This window comes from Ailuropoda melanoleuca, chromosome 14 (genome assembly GCF_002007445.2).
Source record: "Ailuropoda melanoleuca isolate Jingjing chromosome 14, ASM200744v2, whole genome shotgun sequence".
Lineage (NCBI taxonomy): Eukaryota > Metazoa > Chordata > Mammalia > Carnivora > Ursidae > Ailuropoda > Ailuropoda melanoleuca.
In genome coordinates, this window is record NC_048231.1 from 44,137,875 (window position 1) to 44,154,200 (window position 16,326).

Genomic DNA, 16,326 nt, shown 5'->3' on the forward strand with positions numbered 1-16,326 from the left:
GCTTTGCACTTGGCCTTGGGAGCCATCGCTTTGCTTGCAGCAGTAGATGGTAGTGGTGGCTGTATGCTGACACCCCAGTGGAAGGGCCATGCTGCTCATCATAGTCAGGAGAGGTGGGGCTCAGCTCAGAGCCAGGCTGGGATGGGACATTTCTAATGAGATAGGGGTAGGGCCAGCATAGTGACTTCAGAGCCAGTGAAGTCATGACTATCCCGTCCCTTCTCATGGAAAGCTTCAAGATTCAAAGCTCCTGCAGAGGTAGTGTCCAGATCGCATTCTCCCTCCTCCCTCAGGTGCGAACTCCGATGGTGGTGCAGCAGCCGCAGGTGCAGCCCCAGGTGCAGCAGGTGCAGCCGCAGGTGCAGCAGCAGCCGGCAGTACCGACTGCGCAGGCCTCCCAGATTGTGGGCTCAGGAGTGCAGGTGAGGGCCTTTGTGGCCAAGAGCTCCCATAATTGCTGGCAGGTGCCTGTCCACCTGTGCGTGGAGCTGGATGTCAGGCACCCTACAGTGAGGGGCCTGGTTGGATCAGGGGCAGTCTGGGAGCCAGTCCTTGGGGTCCTCGAGGTGGTCAGTTCGGCTTGGTCCTATCTGAGCCCCCTACCTCTCTTCAGACACCTTCTGTCTTCCCCCTTCCCTCCTTCTCTGAGAACACGTGTTGGAGAGGAGAGCACTGTGGTCTCAGCCTCCCCGCGGCTGGGAGTGCAGGGCTGGCAGCCCGTGTACGGTAGTGCTCTGGAAACAGAAGAGCGCCAGCATGATGGCGCCCGGCGCCAGCGGACTGCACAGGCTTGTGCTACAGCCCCGCGTTCGGCTGGCTGCCAGGACTGGCCCTCTGTGCCAAGAAGTGTACCCGAGGCCTTCCATGCCCACCCTCTGTGTATTGGATGTTGATGGGGCAGAGTAGGCCTTGCCCAGCCTTTCCTAGTAGAAGCCAGATGCTTGTTGGTGTTTGGGGTTGGGGATCAGGCCTCGTGATTTTTCCACAGACTGCCCCCCCCACCTCCTGCTGGTGCCAAGGATTCGGGGAAACGTCTAGTCTGGGGCCTTGGGTCTTTCTGTCTCCACCTGGCAGTGGGAACACTGGCTCAGGAGAGAGTGTTGGCTTTAGACAGAACAGACCGGCTAGGCGAAGTGCCACCTGTCCAGGTGCTGCCCCGGGGTGGGCTGCTGCCTCCACGCAGCTGCGCTCCTGCCCTGCTCATTACCGGCGAGTCAGCCAAGCACCTTGTCGGGTATCCAGCACATGCTGAGCGCTCGGGGATAGTGTGTGTGCTGTTCGTGTTTGATGACATCTCACGATGAAGGAGGCTCAAAATTGGTCCTGTTTGGTCCTAGCCACGTTGCTCCACTCCACAGGAAGCTGCCTGAGGAGAAGTGTGCCAGTGGAGGGACCTGACGTGTTTGCATGTAGCTAAGCCCTAAAGCAGATGTGCTCTGTGCATTCAGGACCCCGCACTTAGCCCATGTTTAGGGCTTTTCTTCCTGGCAGTTACCCTGCTCTGCTTCTGCTGGAGGACCCAGCCGAGCCAGCGTGGGAGCTGGACTGTGGGCTCAGTTACCTCTAGAGTAACCTTGATATGTCACCTTCTTCCCCCCTCAGTGGAGTTCTGCTAAGGCAGGACTAAGGTGGGCCTGGGATTCTGCTTTTTAGATGGGGACACTGGGAAGACTCTGGGACTCTGGTAGCTGGGGAGGATGAGGGGGTCATTACTTGAGTATTCACGGGCGGGTTTGCTTTTATGAGGCATGCGCCTTCGGGTTTTTCAGGAGTGATGTCCACCTCTCTCACGTGTCACAGACCAGCCTTGGGGAGCAGCTGAGACGCTCTGCTCTGTGCTGCGTGGCCGTGGAGTGGGATTCCCAGGTACTGGCAGCAGAGGGAACATTCTTTTTTTTTTTTTTTAATTTTTTTTTTTTTTAAGATTTTATTTATTTGACAGAGATAGAGACAGCCAGCGAGAGAGGGAACACAAGCAGGGGGAGTGGAAGAGGAAGAAGCAGGCTCATAGAGGAGGAGCCTGATGTGGGGCTCGATCCCACAATGCCGGGATCACGCCCTGAGCCGAAGGCAGACGCTTAACCACTGTGCCACCCAGGCGCCCCAGAGGGAACATTCTTGAAGCCCAGCCATGCACACAACGCACTTGTGCTGTGCCTCTCACCCCAGTGGCCGCACCCCGGGGGCCTCTGCTGCTGGTCTGCTGGTTTGTCTCTGCACTTGGGCCTGCCTCGCTGTGGTGTTCTAGTAGTAGCGGGGTCCCTGGGGTGTGACAGGCCTTCCTGGGAGCATCTCTGGATTCACAGCCTTCCTTTGCAGCCTGGGTTGGCACAGTGGACAAGACAAGGCTGCAGATATCTCACCCAAAAACTTTAATTTATTTATTATTGTTTTTTCAAGTAGGCTCCCCACCTAATGTGGGGCTTGAACTCATGACCCGGAAGTCAAGAATTGCACGCTGTACTGGCTGAGCCAGCCAGGCACCCTGACCCGAAAACTTTTTTTTTTTTTTTTAAGATTTTATTTATTTATTTATTTAGAGAGAGAGCATGTACACGTAGCAAGGGGAGGAGCAGAGGGAGAGGGAGAAAGAAAATCCCAAGCAGGCTTCACGCCCAGAGCAGAGCCTGATGCGGGACTCAGTCTCACGACCCTGAGATCATGACCTGAGCCGAAACCAGTAGTCAGATACTTAACCAACTGAGCCACCCAAGCACCCCCTCACCCACCCAATCACCCCCTGACCCAAAAACTTAAAAGGATGTGGTGACTATAGAAGATAGAAAGCAGAGGGATATATAAATAAGAGAAACATTCTAGCACAGGACAGTTTGGCTTTTTTTCTTTCCGGTTCTCTTACGTAGTTCAGGTCATCATAGGAAGTACATGGGATTTTATGATGGCTTCTTTCCTGTTCACATTACAACAGAAGTAAACCATTCTGTAAATTTTTTTTTCTTAAGTAGGCTCCATGCCCAACATGGGGTTTAAACTCACAACCCTGAGATCAAGAGTCACATGCTCTGCCGACTGAGCCAGCCAGGCGCCCCTCTCCTATAATTAAAAACCCTCAGTGTTGCTTTACGCTGAATGCTTATGAATGTATTCTGCTGTCTTTAATTACTGTCTTGTTCTTGGACCCTGAAATGTTCTTGGACCCTGTTACTGATAATGCGTGTCCTGATGCATGGCCAGGTTCTGGTGGTTCTGTAAGGGAAGCGCTGGGGGCAGGGGGCCCGAGCACACAGCCCTCCCAGACAGAGCAGAGGAGAGGCGCCCCATCACGCTCACCATGCTGTGACCCTGATGGGTGACTAGGGCTCTCAACCCGGGGTGAAGGTTAGTATTTTGGTGTTCCAGGAAAATCGGTGAGCCCTGAGCCCAGGCTCTGTTTTATCTGACATTAGTTGTGTAAATGAAAGGTGATATCATTGTCACCCATAGTGGGATTTACTAGAACACGACTGGAGAACTGCATTAACTTCCTTTTCTCCCCTGAACTTTATCTATGACTGTAGATAAATCCAGAACAGAATATGCCTTCATTTCCCAAAATGCCTAGGCTTTTGTCTCTTAACCTTCTATTCTGTTAGTATATGGAAATTTAACTACAGTTCTCAAGTTACAAAGAATTGTCCTCAAAGGCACACCTCCCTGGTTCGTGTGCAGGTAACCTGGCTGCTGGACAGTGATCTCGCCCTGAGCCTTGTTGCTCTTTTCAGGCCTCAGTCTCCTCTTCCCGGGCCCTGTAGCCCAGTGCCCTGCAGGGGAGCAGGCCTATACCCTGTGGAGTGGAGTTTGAATTCCTTCCTGGGTAGATGTGTGTTGGGAGTAGTGAACATAGCTGCTCGTGAAAATGCAAGGAGTTGCTGGTTGTTGGCTTTGCGGCTCACGTGATCCAGTAAACACTACCAGTGTGTTTTCATTCGGATTTATGGTTAAAAGGAAATGAACTTGCCCTCTCAGGAGTTCTCAGTTACAAGAAAAACAGTCAGTAGCAGATTAGATTTAAGCTTTTCATTCCTTATTACTTTTGTTTTTTCCTGGAAAAAAGTTTCTGCCTCTCTCATACTGCCTGACTTCTCAAAGCCTTTCTTCCTCTGGAAGGGGCGCTGTTGAGTTGCCCGTGGGCTTCTCTGAGTGCAGTGCTGTTGTAAATGGACACTGTTCGCTGTTGCCCCAGCTGCCCACAGGCCGGAGAGCCAGTCCCAGGGACACTTACTTTCGGCCCCACTCAGTGCGGGCAGCGAGCCCTCCAGGGGAGGACAGGCATGTTACCCTGAGTACCCTGTGAGTGCCCGCACACCCCACTAACGTCCCACTTCGTGTCTGACGGGCTGGTGGGCTCTATGGGACTGTGCAGTTCTGTCAGACACCAAGAGAGAGTGGCTTCCTGGCCTCCCACCCTGGCAGGTTCTTTGTTGTGTGGCTGTAGGAGCACCTACTCCCCAGCCCAGCAGGTTGGCATCTGCCACTGCTCGCGTCACCCCTAGTGTCTGATGCATGTGACCAGTGGGTGTGAGTGTGGAACACACATGTGATGCCAGGGACTCCTTGGAAGAGCAGGCCTTTGTCTTGCTTCAGAGCCCTGTCCCTGGCATACCTGCCGTAGGGACTGAATGGCCATCCATGCCACCCTGGTCACAGGGACCAGCTCACAAGCCTCCCGTCACAGAGGTTTTGGTTTGGATTTTTCTCAGATCTGCTTCCTTTCTGCCTGGCCCTGCTGTTTTAGTTGGTTTCATCTGAACACTTGTGGGTGCATGCAGACTCTGCTCTCCGGGGGCCAGGTGCTGGCTCCAGCCCCCGACTCAGAGCCCAGAGCTAGGGTGCCAAGGCCATGGGAGACCACCGGGTTCCCATCAGCACAAGCCAGGCCCAGACTCACAGCAGTGTTCAGCCTGCCTCACCACCTTTATGCTCCTAGAAGTCTGTGTGGCTGAGGAGAGCAGTTCCAGAGCATGCTGGAGCTGGAGTCTGCAGGCATGGTGGATGCTTAGGACAGACCTGATTGGCATCCTTATAGAGGCGTACTTGGGAGGAGCAGAGTGCCAGCCTTCTCTTGTCCTCCCACCGTGATTGTCCTTACAGAGGGAAACCAGCTCCCTGAAAGCTGCCCAGAGGCCTGAGGAGAGGAGGATGGTTTGAGCTCAGGCCCTCAGAGGCGTTTTGATCAGGCAGCATACCCCTAAAAAGGAGAGGTGCTACGAGCTAGCTTCTGTGGACTCTTCTGTTTTAAGGATGGTCGACTTCTCACAGCCACTTCGGTGGAGTGCTGTCTTTCAGAGTCTGTCCCCAGAGCCTAGTGTCCCAGAACCACCCCCATGGCCCATGAGGTCTGGCCCCGACGGCTCTGTGGGCCCATCAGCGGATCAGAGGTTTGTTGAAGGAGCTCGGCCAACAGGACAGAGAGGTCTGGAAGCAACATTCGTGGAGGCTCCGGCAGACTCTTGATGCCTACACAGGCCTCAGTGTTGTAGGCTGGGACATGTAGGCCAGGCTGCCCCGAGCCCCAAAGACCCCTCACCCATGGGTGCTCCTTGTCTCAGAGGCTGCACACCCCTCTCTGCTGGCCCACACACTGTGTTTCTTTGGTGGTGGAATCACTTTGTTTTCCCCCTACCTCAAGATGGTCACCACAGCCTTGGCCCCGAGGTGGAATGCAAGTAGGAGCCCAGTTCCTGCCCACCACCCCCACCTGCCACCCCGTAATGTGTCACCCCTTTGGGCGGATAGCCCTCAGCACAGCTGTTTATGGGGCAGCACCCAAGGTCCTCTGAGCACCTCTGTGGGAACATCGTAATCGCCGGTGACTTCCTTCACTGTGATTCTCAGAGTGACTAACCAACCTCACATGAGCCAAACCCAGCTTGTGTGTCTTGAGGATATATGAGTAAATACCTGGGTTTATTTTCATTTCAGTATTTTGGATAGTTCTAGTGTTTTCATTTGCTGGAGAAGATGGGAGCTAACTTTCTTTTGAAAAAGTTTAATGTTTAGGGGCGCCTGGCTGGCTCTGTTGGTGGAGCATGTGACTCTTGATCCCACGGTCATGAGTTCAAGCCCTACGTTGGGGGTAGAGTTTACTTTAAAAAAAAATTTTAAAGTTTTAATGCTTTAGATAGTTATGGTGGTGTCTTTTTTGTGGTAAAATGAAACCGAAGGGAAGCAGAGAGTTTTGCTTTCTTGAGCTGTGCTATTGATACTATATAATCCTTGGCCACATGTAGGTATTTAAATTAGTTAAAATTACATAAAACTAAAAATTCAGTCCCTGAAGTTGAAATTCAGTTATGTGTCAAGTGCCCAGGGGTGCCATGGGGAAGCCAGTGGCTCCTGTACCTGGCAGCACAGATTATAGGGAAGTCTGTTGTGGTGGAAGGTCCTGTAGCCCTGTGCTGTTCCAGAGTTTACTGTGCGGAGTGTAGAATTTACTACATGCACTCCCTTCTGGGTGTATGAAGACTTCTGTGTACATTTTTTCAGAGAGATGAGCTCCTGGCTCTCCATTACTGTATGACATCTGGAATTCTCCCATGGCGTAGTCATTTGTTTAACAAATTGTCATGATGTGCATTCCGTGAGCCAGGCCCTTTACTAGGTCTCTGAGAATAAAATGGTAAGAAGGTTCCCTAGTCTGATGGGCTCTCCATTTTAGTGGATTTGCTGTGAACACCTCAGATTTGCCAAAACTGGACAGTGCCATTTCTCTCGGAAGGCAGCTGCATCTGTAACCCTAGAAGACAGCCCTGCCCTTTCCCGAGGGCCCATGTGCAGACAGCACCATTGCCACCCGTGAGGTGGGCAATCTGTGCAAGGCGGCCACGGGCTGCTGGCCCCAGGCCCTGCGCCTCTCCACCACACGCCACCGAGACAGTGGCAGGGGCCTTCGTGAGGCTGAGGCATTGCCGTTTGGCAGCATTGTCTGTTGTAACCCTTCCTGCCCCCTGACCCCTAAGATTGTTACCCCAAATGTGCCAATAGCAGGTTCTCACTGACTGGAGTGTGAGTTCTTTGGCATTGGCCTCCCTTTTGGTAGTCATTGCATAGCGGACGCAGAAGTGGCTGGAATCTGCTGGTATGAAGGCCTTCTGAGCGCTCACTAGACGAGCAAGTGTGGGGCAGGACAGTGGGTCCGGTCCGTTAACTGAGGTGGCACAGCGTGCTGGGCAGGACGGAGCCCAGGTGCAGCTCCTTATGACCTAATGCTCCATGGGGTCCTTTGCGTGACTCCTGGCTCGGGGCTCCATCCCTTGGTGCATCAGGCACCCCCGGCCCCCCAGCCCCGTTACCTGCGCACCTGTCACTAGTGAGTGTCCCCCTCCTGGTCCCTTTGATTCTCATCTCTGTTCCCTTTCCTGCAGCCTCTGGCTCAGTATCCATTGGGTTGACAGGTTGGGTTGTTGGGGGTGGGGGAATGCCCTTGGCATCGACATGCAGGGCTGATTTTTATAAGAACAGTAGAAGTCCCTAACATTTTGAGTATGTGGTACATGTCAGGCCTTGAATTACTTGTGTCTGTGGACTTGTTCATTCTCACTGCAGCAGGTCACAGTTCACGCCTGTAGGAGAACTTCCCATTTCACCCCCCTCAGTGGAGGTAAGTTTCCACTGCTGGGCCCCCGGCGGAGCTGGAGGCCAGAGAATCCCCCACCCCCTGTAAAACGGGCCCAGACACTCAATTAAATCCTCGGCCCAAGCTCCGCAGCTTCCCCCTTCCCACCCTGGCCTCTTGAGCCTGGCTTCCAGGCTCACACCTATTCTCCCCCGCCTCCCTCCACCCCTGTAGCAGTGGCAGGCCCCCTGTGGGCATTTGGCTGGCCACAGACCCGGGTCCAGAATCGGTGTGCAGTTGCTCTTGTGTCTCTGTCTTTCTAATCTTGTCCCTCCTGAGAAAATCTTGCTTATTCCAGAAATGCATCATTATAGCATAGAGCTGCCCTGCCATCCTGCAGGCATCCCAGCGGCTCTCTCGGCAGCTGGCAGCTCCGGGCCCTGCGCCCACGGTGCCCATCTGCTTTCTTCCTTCCTCGTGGCAACAAACCGGGGTCAGGAAAATGGGCAGAATAGAAGGTCTCTTCTCTTGGCCTTTCAGGAAACAGGACTCTCATCTCAGCCATTTGTCTGTCCCCAACCCTGCAGCATGTCCCATGGCTGCGTCTTCATATGGTGGGGGAACACCTCATGACCCCAACACCCATGACAGAGGAGGATTCTGTGCTGGACACATGCTGGACGCAGTGCCCTGCTTAGGAGTCCGAGAGTGACATGGGGTCCCTGGCAGTGTAAGCAGGTTGTGCCATGGTGGGGTCCATAATACTCTTTGCTCTGGAGAGAGATTCCTGGGGACATGTTATGTGCAGGGGCCAAGAATAAGGGGCAGTTCCAGGGATGTCTGGTGGGCGTGGGTGGTCCTGAGAGGGCTAGAGGGTGTGGTGCCACCAGCCTCCCCTGAGGTTTCTTCATAACTTAGCTCCCCAAATGGATGTTTGCCCAGCAGCCTGGCCCTGCCACTCACCTGTGCTCTGGCTGTGTCCCCCCTGCTTCAACCTTGCCTTCCGCCCCTCCTCCCTTCAGGCTGTTGTGCAGGGTCTCTTCCCAGACACTTGTCCTTGCTCCCTAGGAAAGTAGATGGCGCTGAGATGCCTGAACTCCTCTACTGGCCGAGTGACCTTGAACAAGTCACTTCCCTCTTAGTTCCCACTTCCTCTGTGTGATTTGCAGGTGACCGCTGGCCGGCGCAGCATTAGTGTCACATGGTGTGTGCTGGCCACTGTGACATGCCTGCGCCTCTGGCAGAACATGCCCAGGGAGGGAGAATGCAGAGTCGGGGCAGCGGTTCTCCCCTCTGACGGCTTGCTGTGTCTCTCATGGGCACAGCCGTCTCAGTCTCACTCCCCTCTGCCCCAGAAGCCAGCTGGACGGAACATAAACCTGAAGCCGGGGGTTCTGTCTCATTAGCCTCCTTGGTTGGCCATTTCTTTCTTGACAGAGGCCTTTGGGTCGCTGCCCGTCATCCTGCATGTGTCTGTGGCATCTCAGGATTTGGGAGGCCTGGGAGCCTCGGGCTGACTTGGGAGGGGATCTTGAAGGCCTCGGAAGGGGAATATGTTTACTTCAACTGAATCAGGCATTTTTCCAGAGGAGTTGTCAGATGTAAACAGATCTGGATTGGATGTCGAAGGCCTAGGGGTTTCCTGTAGTGGCCTGGAGAGTGGCCGAGGGGAGCCTGTGGCTGGACGGAAGAGACGGGTTCGCAGGAGGAAGCAGAAGCATTGCGCTTGCGCCCTGAGCAGGCCACTCTTGCCTGTGTCTTGTGGACTCTAATGCCCAGGGGAGCCATGGGTGTTCCGTGGCTCCGTGGAACCCAGAAGCAGAGGATGTGTGGTGTGTGTCCTGTTTCCCCGTGGTCAGAGTGCTGAGAGTGCCTTCTAAAGTACAGCTTCAGACATTTAGGTGGGATGTGAACTGTGCAGTGGCCTTCTCATTACAGTGGCTTTGTGCTGGCCGTGGTGCCCTCACATACGTCATTTCCCTTCAGAGAAGCACCAGCTTTAGACTACAGACAAGAGCCAAACATCTTCTAGAAGGGACACTGGCCAGAGCAGAAGCTAAGGCTGAGGCTCCTCGCTGGGGCAGGTGAGGGCAGAGGGGGGGCCCATGCCATCAGGGAGAGGCCAGGTGAAGAGGTTTGAGCTCAGGCAGGAAGAGGGCACGTCAAGAGGCAGCGTCAGGGAGTGCAGGGCAATGTGTGGCAGCAAGTCGGGGAGAGGGAAAGGGGAGGTGACAGCAGGGGCTTTTCAGGAAATCACTCCAGGGAGAGTTCCCAGGCCTAGCAAGCCGGGCCCAAGGTGTGGCGGCCCAAGGCCTGTAGTTCTCCCTCCTTGGCACCGTCTGCTTCTCGGCATGGGCTCTTCTGAGATGGCCTGTTCACCTTCCTAGTCCTGGGAGTTTGTTGGTACTTGGGTGGATTCTAGAGCCTCTTTTCCAGTGCAAGGGCATGCTGTCCGCCCTGGGACTCCGTGTAGCCCAGCACTGTGAAGGCCAGTCCTGCCTAGGAGAAGCTTGCTGCGCTTGGTGCGGCTCAGCAAACTAAGCTGCCTCAGACCCCATTTCAGCCCTCGCTGGCATCAGTGCGAATCACCCGGGACCAGTTTGCTTCACTTGGTAGAACAACTGGGCCCAGCAGCTGGAGGCCTGAGCTTGCATGTTCCTGCCCCTCCACTCCCATGACAGAGGAGTGTGTGGGAGGGAGGCATGAAGCCATGGCCCCAGATGGCTCCAGGGTCTGGAGTGCCCTGGGAGAAGCACCAGAGTTGGTCTGCAGAACTGAACGGTCCAAGAGTTAGCAGGGGGCTGGGGGCGGGGGGGGGCTAGGCTCTAGGAAGCAGGCTCTGAGGGGGCGCTCAGCATGTAGGAGCTTGACTAGGTTGTGGGAGAAGCCACCTCCACTGACCTTGGAAGCCCTGAAGCTGGCAGGGCCTTTGGACTGGTCCTGGCCGGGCCCTTATGCCACCATCACCATGTCCTGGGCGAGGCAGCTCTCTAAGGGGCTCACTCTACCAGTTGAGGGCAGGCTGCTCAGCCACCAGACCGAGGATCCTCAGGCCACACATGCTGGCAAGGACTGACACGGGGCCACTTTGCTCCCATTAAACATGAGACAGCTTCCCTCTGTGGCCTGAGAGCTGAGGGGGCTCATGGAAGCATGTGGGAACATGGCCCCATCTGTCACAGAGCGGGGTCCTCACTGGCACACACAGGAGAGCATCGTAGGCTGGGGAAGCCAGGCGGCACCATCCAAGGTCATAGGCCTTCTCTGGCTCCCCCACCTGTCAAACAGAAACACGGGGAAGTCCTGTGCCAGCCCAGAAGCCTGTGGACTTCATGGTCTCCCTGCCAAGGAGCAAGAGCTACCCAGCCTGGCCTTTCTGCCAGCAGCTCAGTCATCGCGGACTTGTGTGGGGGTCTGTGTCTGTGTTGGTATTCATGAGGCAGTGTGTCTGAAAGAAAGGGTGAGGCTGAGAGGGTGAGGGGGCTTCTGTGTGCAGATGGGGTTTGTGCGACTGGAGTGGGTGGTGGGAGCAAAGGCGCAGCAGGAGTGAGAGCATGTGGCAGGCAAGCAGGCTGCCCCCTCCACTTCCAGGTCAGCCAGAACAGCCTCACCATGCTGTCCTCACCGTCGCCGGGCCAGCAGGTGCAGACCCCCCAGTCGATGCCCCCTCCCCCCCAGCCGTCCCCGCAGCCTGGCCAGCCCAGCTCACAGCCCAACTCCAACGTCAGGTAGGCCTGGCCGGGGTGGCCCTCCCCACCTGGCTCCCAGGGCGGGCCCCACCTTGTGCCCCAGCTCACAGGTGCGCCTGATTTTGCTTTGCTGCAGCTCCGGCCCTGCCCCTTCCCCCAGTAGCTTCCTGCCGAGCCCCTCACCACAGCCCTCCCAGAGTCCAGTGACGGCCCGCACCCCGCAGAACTTCAGCGTCCCTTCCCCGGGACCTTTAAACACCCCCGGTAAGTCGGGCCCGGGGTGGGTGTGATCCGAGGACGAGAACCCATCATGTAACCCACACACAGCCCTGCAGGTTGAGGCGTGTGGTTCGCCCCTCACCCTCTGGAGGCCTCCGCTTGAGCTCCAGATCCCCCCACCTTGAGGGTTTTCGAGAGCCCGGCCTTGAGGGCTGGAGCCACGCTCACCACGTTGTACCCTGCAGTGAATCCCAGCTCGGTCATGAGCCCAGCTGGCTCTAGCCAGGCCGAGGAGCAGCAGTACCTAGACAAGCTGAAGCAGCTGTCCAAGTACATCGAGCCCCTGCGCCGTATGATCAACAAGATCGATAAGAACGAAGGTGAGGCTGGGCCGGGGCAGGGGCGCAGTGTGTTTGGGGGTGGGGAGGTGGGGAATACCCCAGGCACGTGTCTTAGTGGCCCCTCTCTGTCCCAGACAGAAAAAAGGACCTGAGTAAGATGAAGAGTCTTCTGGACATCCTGACAGACCCCTCTAAGCGGTGAGCTTTGCCCCCAGGCTCCTGGGGGAAGGATGATGCTGTGCCCATGTCCGGCTGCTTGGTTGGCCCAGCCTTGGATGGGCATTTGGTGGTGATGTGGAGTTTAGAGAAGGGGCCTTAGGGCTCCACTTAGGTGTGTCTGCTGGGGCTCCAAGCCCCTGGCCCCCTACCTTTGCCCTGCCCCTCTCTTACCAGTGGCCTTGGGCAAGTGGCTCCGTATCAGTTACCCCGTCCGCAAAGAAGTACAGTTGTGGCTCAGCCGGGTTGGCTGGGAAAATGAAAGCAGGTGCTGCCTTGAGAAGAGCTTGTAAGGCAGTGGAGCCCTAGCTTCTCAGCACAGCCCGCACGCCCTTGCCTGCAGGTCCCGAGGCTGCTGTGAGCACCAGCGCTTAGTCAGCGCTGCAGAACTGCGCACGTGGACTGGCCTTTGGATTATGTCCCTCTCCCTGCCTCAGCTAAGGCTGTGCTCCCTTCTAGAAGATCTTTTCTGTTCCATTTACTGGGCAAAATGCTGGAAACTGCAGAACTAGGCCTCTTGGATCTGGACTGCCCTCTAAGCCCTCTTGGATCGATCCCTCATTGGGATTATAGGGGTGGGGGGCAGGGGCCTGGCCTCTGTCCCTCCCCCCAACCCATCACATTTATGCCCCATTCTGCCAGTCAGGACTGGGCCACTCCTGGGGACGGGACAATCTACCTTCTACTTTGGATCTAGGAACAGCTAATCAATGGCTGGGGCTCCTGTGGAGGGTTCTGGTGACCGAGGCTGGCTCCATCCACACCAGGGGAAGCCAGCGGGGCGGTGGTTGGAATCAGCACCCGAGAGCCACCAGCGCCCCATCCTCAAGCACGGAGGGTCAGCCACATCCCTCTCCCTACAGGTGTCCCCTGAAAACACTGCAGAAGTGTGAGATTGCCCTGGAGAAGCTCAAGAATGACATGGCAGTGGTGAGTGGGGCACTGTGGCCTGGTGGTGTTCAAAGGCCCGCAGGCATCTTTGGGAAAACCAGGCCTCACCACACAGCAACTCAGAACCACAAGCTAGGAGAAGCCTTCACAGTCAGGAGTGGGTAGAGGGGGCACACCACTCAGCCTGGGGTCCTTGCCCAGGAGTCTTCAAGGTCAAGTTGGCTGTGAGGAAGGAGAGCGTGTGTGGGAACATGGGAGAAGCCACCCTCCAGCTGTGGTCTGTGGGTGTTCCCTCCATCCCTCAGGTTCACTGAATTTTGTGTATGCCCATCTCCACCATCATGCTTCACCTGCCCCTGCCCAGCACAAGGCCAAGCCTTTGGGGGAGAGGCCTCTGGGGAAGGTCAGGGCTGCAGGAGTCAGGAGAATGCATCCAGGATCAGCTGTATTTGTCTCTAGGGGGTAGAGGTGGTGGGGAAGCCGTGGAAGTCTGGCTGGGAGGATGAGGACCTCAGGGTCTGGAAAGCTCCCCAAGAGTGGGCTGCTGACCCCACTGTCCTGCCCCAGCCCACGCCCCCACCACCTCCGGTGCCGCCAACCAAACAGCAGTACCTGTGCCAGCCGCTCCTTGATGCTGTCCTGGCCAATATCCGCTCACCCGTCTTTAACCATTCCCTGTACCGCACGTTCGTGCCGGCCATGACAGCCATCCACGGCCCACCCATCACGTACGTATAGCCCAGGGCTCAGCCTCACACTGGATGGTGGGCGGTGGGCTGTGGGCCGTGGGCGACGGGCCACAGCCTAGCCCAGCGTGGTGACCACAGCTGCCTCCTCCAGAGCCCCGGTCGTGTGTACCCGGAAGCGCAGGTTTGAAGACGATGAGCGGCAGAGCATCCCCAACGTGCTCCAGGGGGAGGTGGCCAGATTAGACCCTAAGTTCTTGGTGAATTTGGATCCTTCCCACTGCAGTAACAATGGCACCGTCCACCTGATATGCAAGTTGGGTGCGTACCAGGGAGGCGGGGCTGGTGCTGTGGGAGAGTGAGTCCTGAACTCCAGCCCCAGGGCTCTGCCACTGCCCCTGGCCGCAGAGCAGGCCCAGCCCAGGCCCGCATGCTCCATCTGGACGTGCACTTGGCCTCCCACAAATAGGCACACTCACACTGTACCCCGAGGCCCACCATCCCCACATCCTCCCTGAGCCCACACCCTCTCACCTCTCACTGCCTGCCGGGGAAGCCCCCTCCCTGCCCTCCCGGTATGGAGCCCGAGTTCCTAGGGAGATGGAAGCCTGGGAGTCAGCTCAACCTCCAGACTTTTCAGCAAGCCTCACCAAAACCTTTTGGGATATGAGGGGCCCTGTTTGGAGCAGGGCTGCGAGGCAGGGCAGGCTGGGGCCTAGGGCCAGGTCACAGGCACGGCCACGTGTGTTCCAGATGACAAGGATCTCCCGAGTGTGCCACCGCTGGAGCTCAGTGTCCCTGCTGACTACCCCGCCCAGAGCCCGCTGTGGATCGACCGGCAGTGGCAGTACGGTGGGTGAGCCGAGAGGACAGCCGTGGCGAGGCCTTATGGCTGCGGTCTAGGGGCCCTGGCATGGGGGGGTCAGCTCTGGACAGCCAGGGCTCCCGCAGCGGAGGCCCCTCCTCCCCTTTCTCTGGCTGCCCCTTTGTGGACAGGAGTGGGTTGCCCAGAAATCACTTGGAGAGAAAGGTGTCTCTGTAGCTATGGTGTTCTTCTGTCTGTCTTCCATCTTCAGGACAGCCATGGTTAGTGGGTGAGGAGTGAGCAGGCCCAGCCACCCCTGGGGGCCTCTGCAAGGCTGATAGGGGAGCACAGAAGGAGCTAAGGCTCCTGGGGACCCATATGGGTGACACGGCTTCAAACCAGAGGCCCAGAGAGAGCCCTATTGATGGGGACCAGTGCCCCTGCAGCTCAGAGCTGGTGCATAGGGCTGGGATCCCAAGGCTGTCCCCGAGACAGAGTCCTGGGCTCCAGACCTGTCCACATTCTAGTTCTCCACTGACAAGTTTTCCTGGGAGGGGAGGCCATTGGCCACCCTGCTGTGTGTGTGGGAGATGGCATCCGTGGTCATGGTGGCTGGGTGGAATGCCCCAGACGCCAACCCTGTGTCTGTGGGGCAGCCTGTTCATAGAGTTGCCGTACGGCCCAGTGTCAGGCCCAGCAGCACTCATGGCCCACTGCTCTGTTGCAGACGCCAACCCCTTCCTGCAGTCGGTGCACCGGTGCATGACCTCAAGGCTGCTGCAGCTCCCTGACAAGCACTCGGTCACAGCCCTGCTCAACACCTGGGCGCAGAGCATCCACCAGGCCTGCCTCTCAGCCGCCTAGCTCCCCAGCCACCAGGGACCACGGGGAGAGCCGGCAGCCCTGTCAGGGCCACAGAGGACATGCACCTCGTGTCGGACATTTCTAGGTGTTGGCTCCCTTAGAGATCCTGGGCTTAGATTAGCTTTCCTGCTTTTATCTTCTACCTTGGGGACCTGCCAGACATCCTCCCACACTTGTACATGACTGGGGCAGGTGGCGTGGAGCTGGCTGCATCAGTGGTGGGGGTTGGGACGTCCCCCAGGGAGTCGGACACACCACAGCCCTGTGCGCTCCTCCCTGGGCTGCTGTCCCTGGCCTCTCCAAGGCCCGTGTCCTTCCTCAGTAGCACGGGGGAGAACTCAGGGTCTCGTTAGAGCCTCTTGTGTGTGTACCAGAAAACACTTCCTGTTTCTGTAGGGGAACACAGAGGGCGAGCATAGGAAACCCTGAAAACACACACACAATTCTCTGGCACGGTTCAGACCCTGCCACCATTGGCATGTGGGGCAAGCCACAGGGAATCTCCTGGATCCAAGGGCACTGGCCGCGTCTCAGAGGGAAGGTCGGCCTGCGGGCAGTTGCAAGTCCCCTGCCATCGCCCAGGCCTCATAACTCATGGCAATCTCCCTTAAGGCCATGGGGGTCTGCTCAGCACTGTGGGGGTGCCTGGGGAGAAGGGGCACCTGGGTGGATCCTGTCCCTGGCACCGTGCCCACTCCTGGGTCAGGGCGGTGTCCTCGGGACCTGACGTCCTCAGAGCCACTCCAGAGAGGGAAGGCTCCCTGACGGCGTCAGCGCACCGGCCCTCTGGTGATGAGAGGTTTCCCTTTTCTATGTGCACTACCGTGTCATCTGTGGTTCTTACAATAAATTTATTATTCCTGTGTTTGTCATGAATTTGTCACTGTGTCCCCTCCCCTCCAAAAGTCTGGGGACCGCTGTCTAGTGAGGAATGCTGACAGGGCTGAGCCAGATTCCCCACCTTAGAGGTGGCCAGGGACACCCAGACCTTAGTTCAGCCTTTTGTGAGTGTCAGTGCGTCAACCTCACCCAGGTTTCTGGCCAAGTTCCTGCTGCCCGA

General features: G+C 56.9%; 1 protein-coding gene across 4 annotated transcripts in view; it reads left to right on the forward strand.

Annotated features, from left to right (window-relative positions):
• The window catches only part of MED15 (mediator complex subunit 15), a 65,250-nt gene extending 49,117 nt beyond the window's left edge, over window positions 1–16,133 (forward strand). Inside the window, exons 8-18 of one of the 4 annotated variants that reach the window (XM_034642825.1) lie at window positions 294–422; window positions 1,801–1,866; window positions 11,147–11,283; window positions 11,381–11,508; window positions 11,709–11,843; window positions 11,939–12,002; window positions 12,884–12,950; window positions 13,479–13,639; window positions 13,752–13,918; window positions 14,351–14,449; window positions 15,130–16,133. In XM_034642825.1, coding sequence (XP_034498716.1) covers window positions 294–422; window positions 1,801–1,866; window positions 11,147–11,283; window positions 11,381–11,508; window positions 11,709–11,843; window positions 11,939–12,002; window positions 12,884–12,950; window positions 13,479–13,639; window positions 13,752–13,918; window positions 14,351–14,449; window positions 15,130–15,266 — 1,290 coding nt within the window. In that variant the 3' untranslated portion in view covers window positions 15,267–16,133. The remainder of the gene's footprint in view (window positions 1–293; window positions 423–1,800; window positions 1,867–11,146; window positions 11,284–11,380; window positions 11,509–11,708; window positions 11,844–11,938; window positions 12,003–12,883; window positions 12,951–13,478; window positions 13,640–13,751; window positions 13,919–14,350; window positions 14,450–15,129) is intronic. The other 3 variants (XM_019801100.2, XM_034642827.1, XM_034642826.1) reach the window with 3 other exon arrangements.
• Window positions 16,134–16,326: the final 193 nt, after the last annotated feature.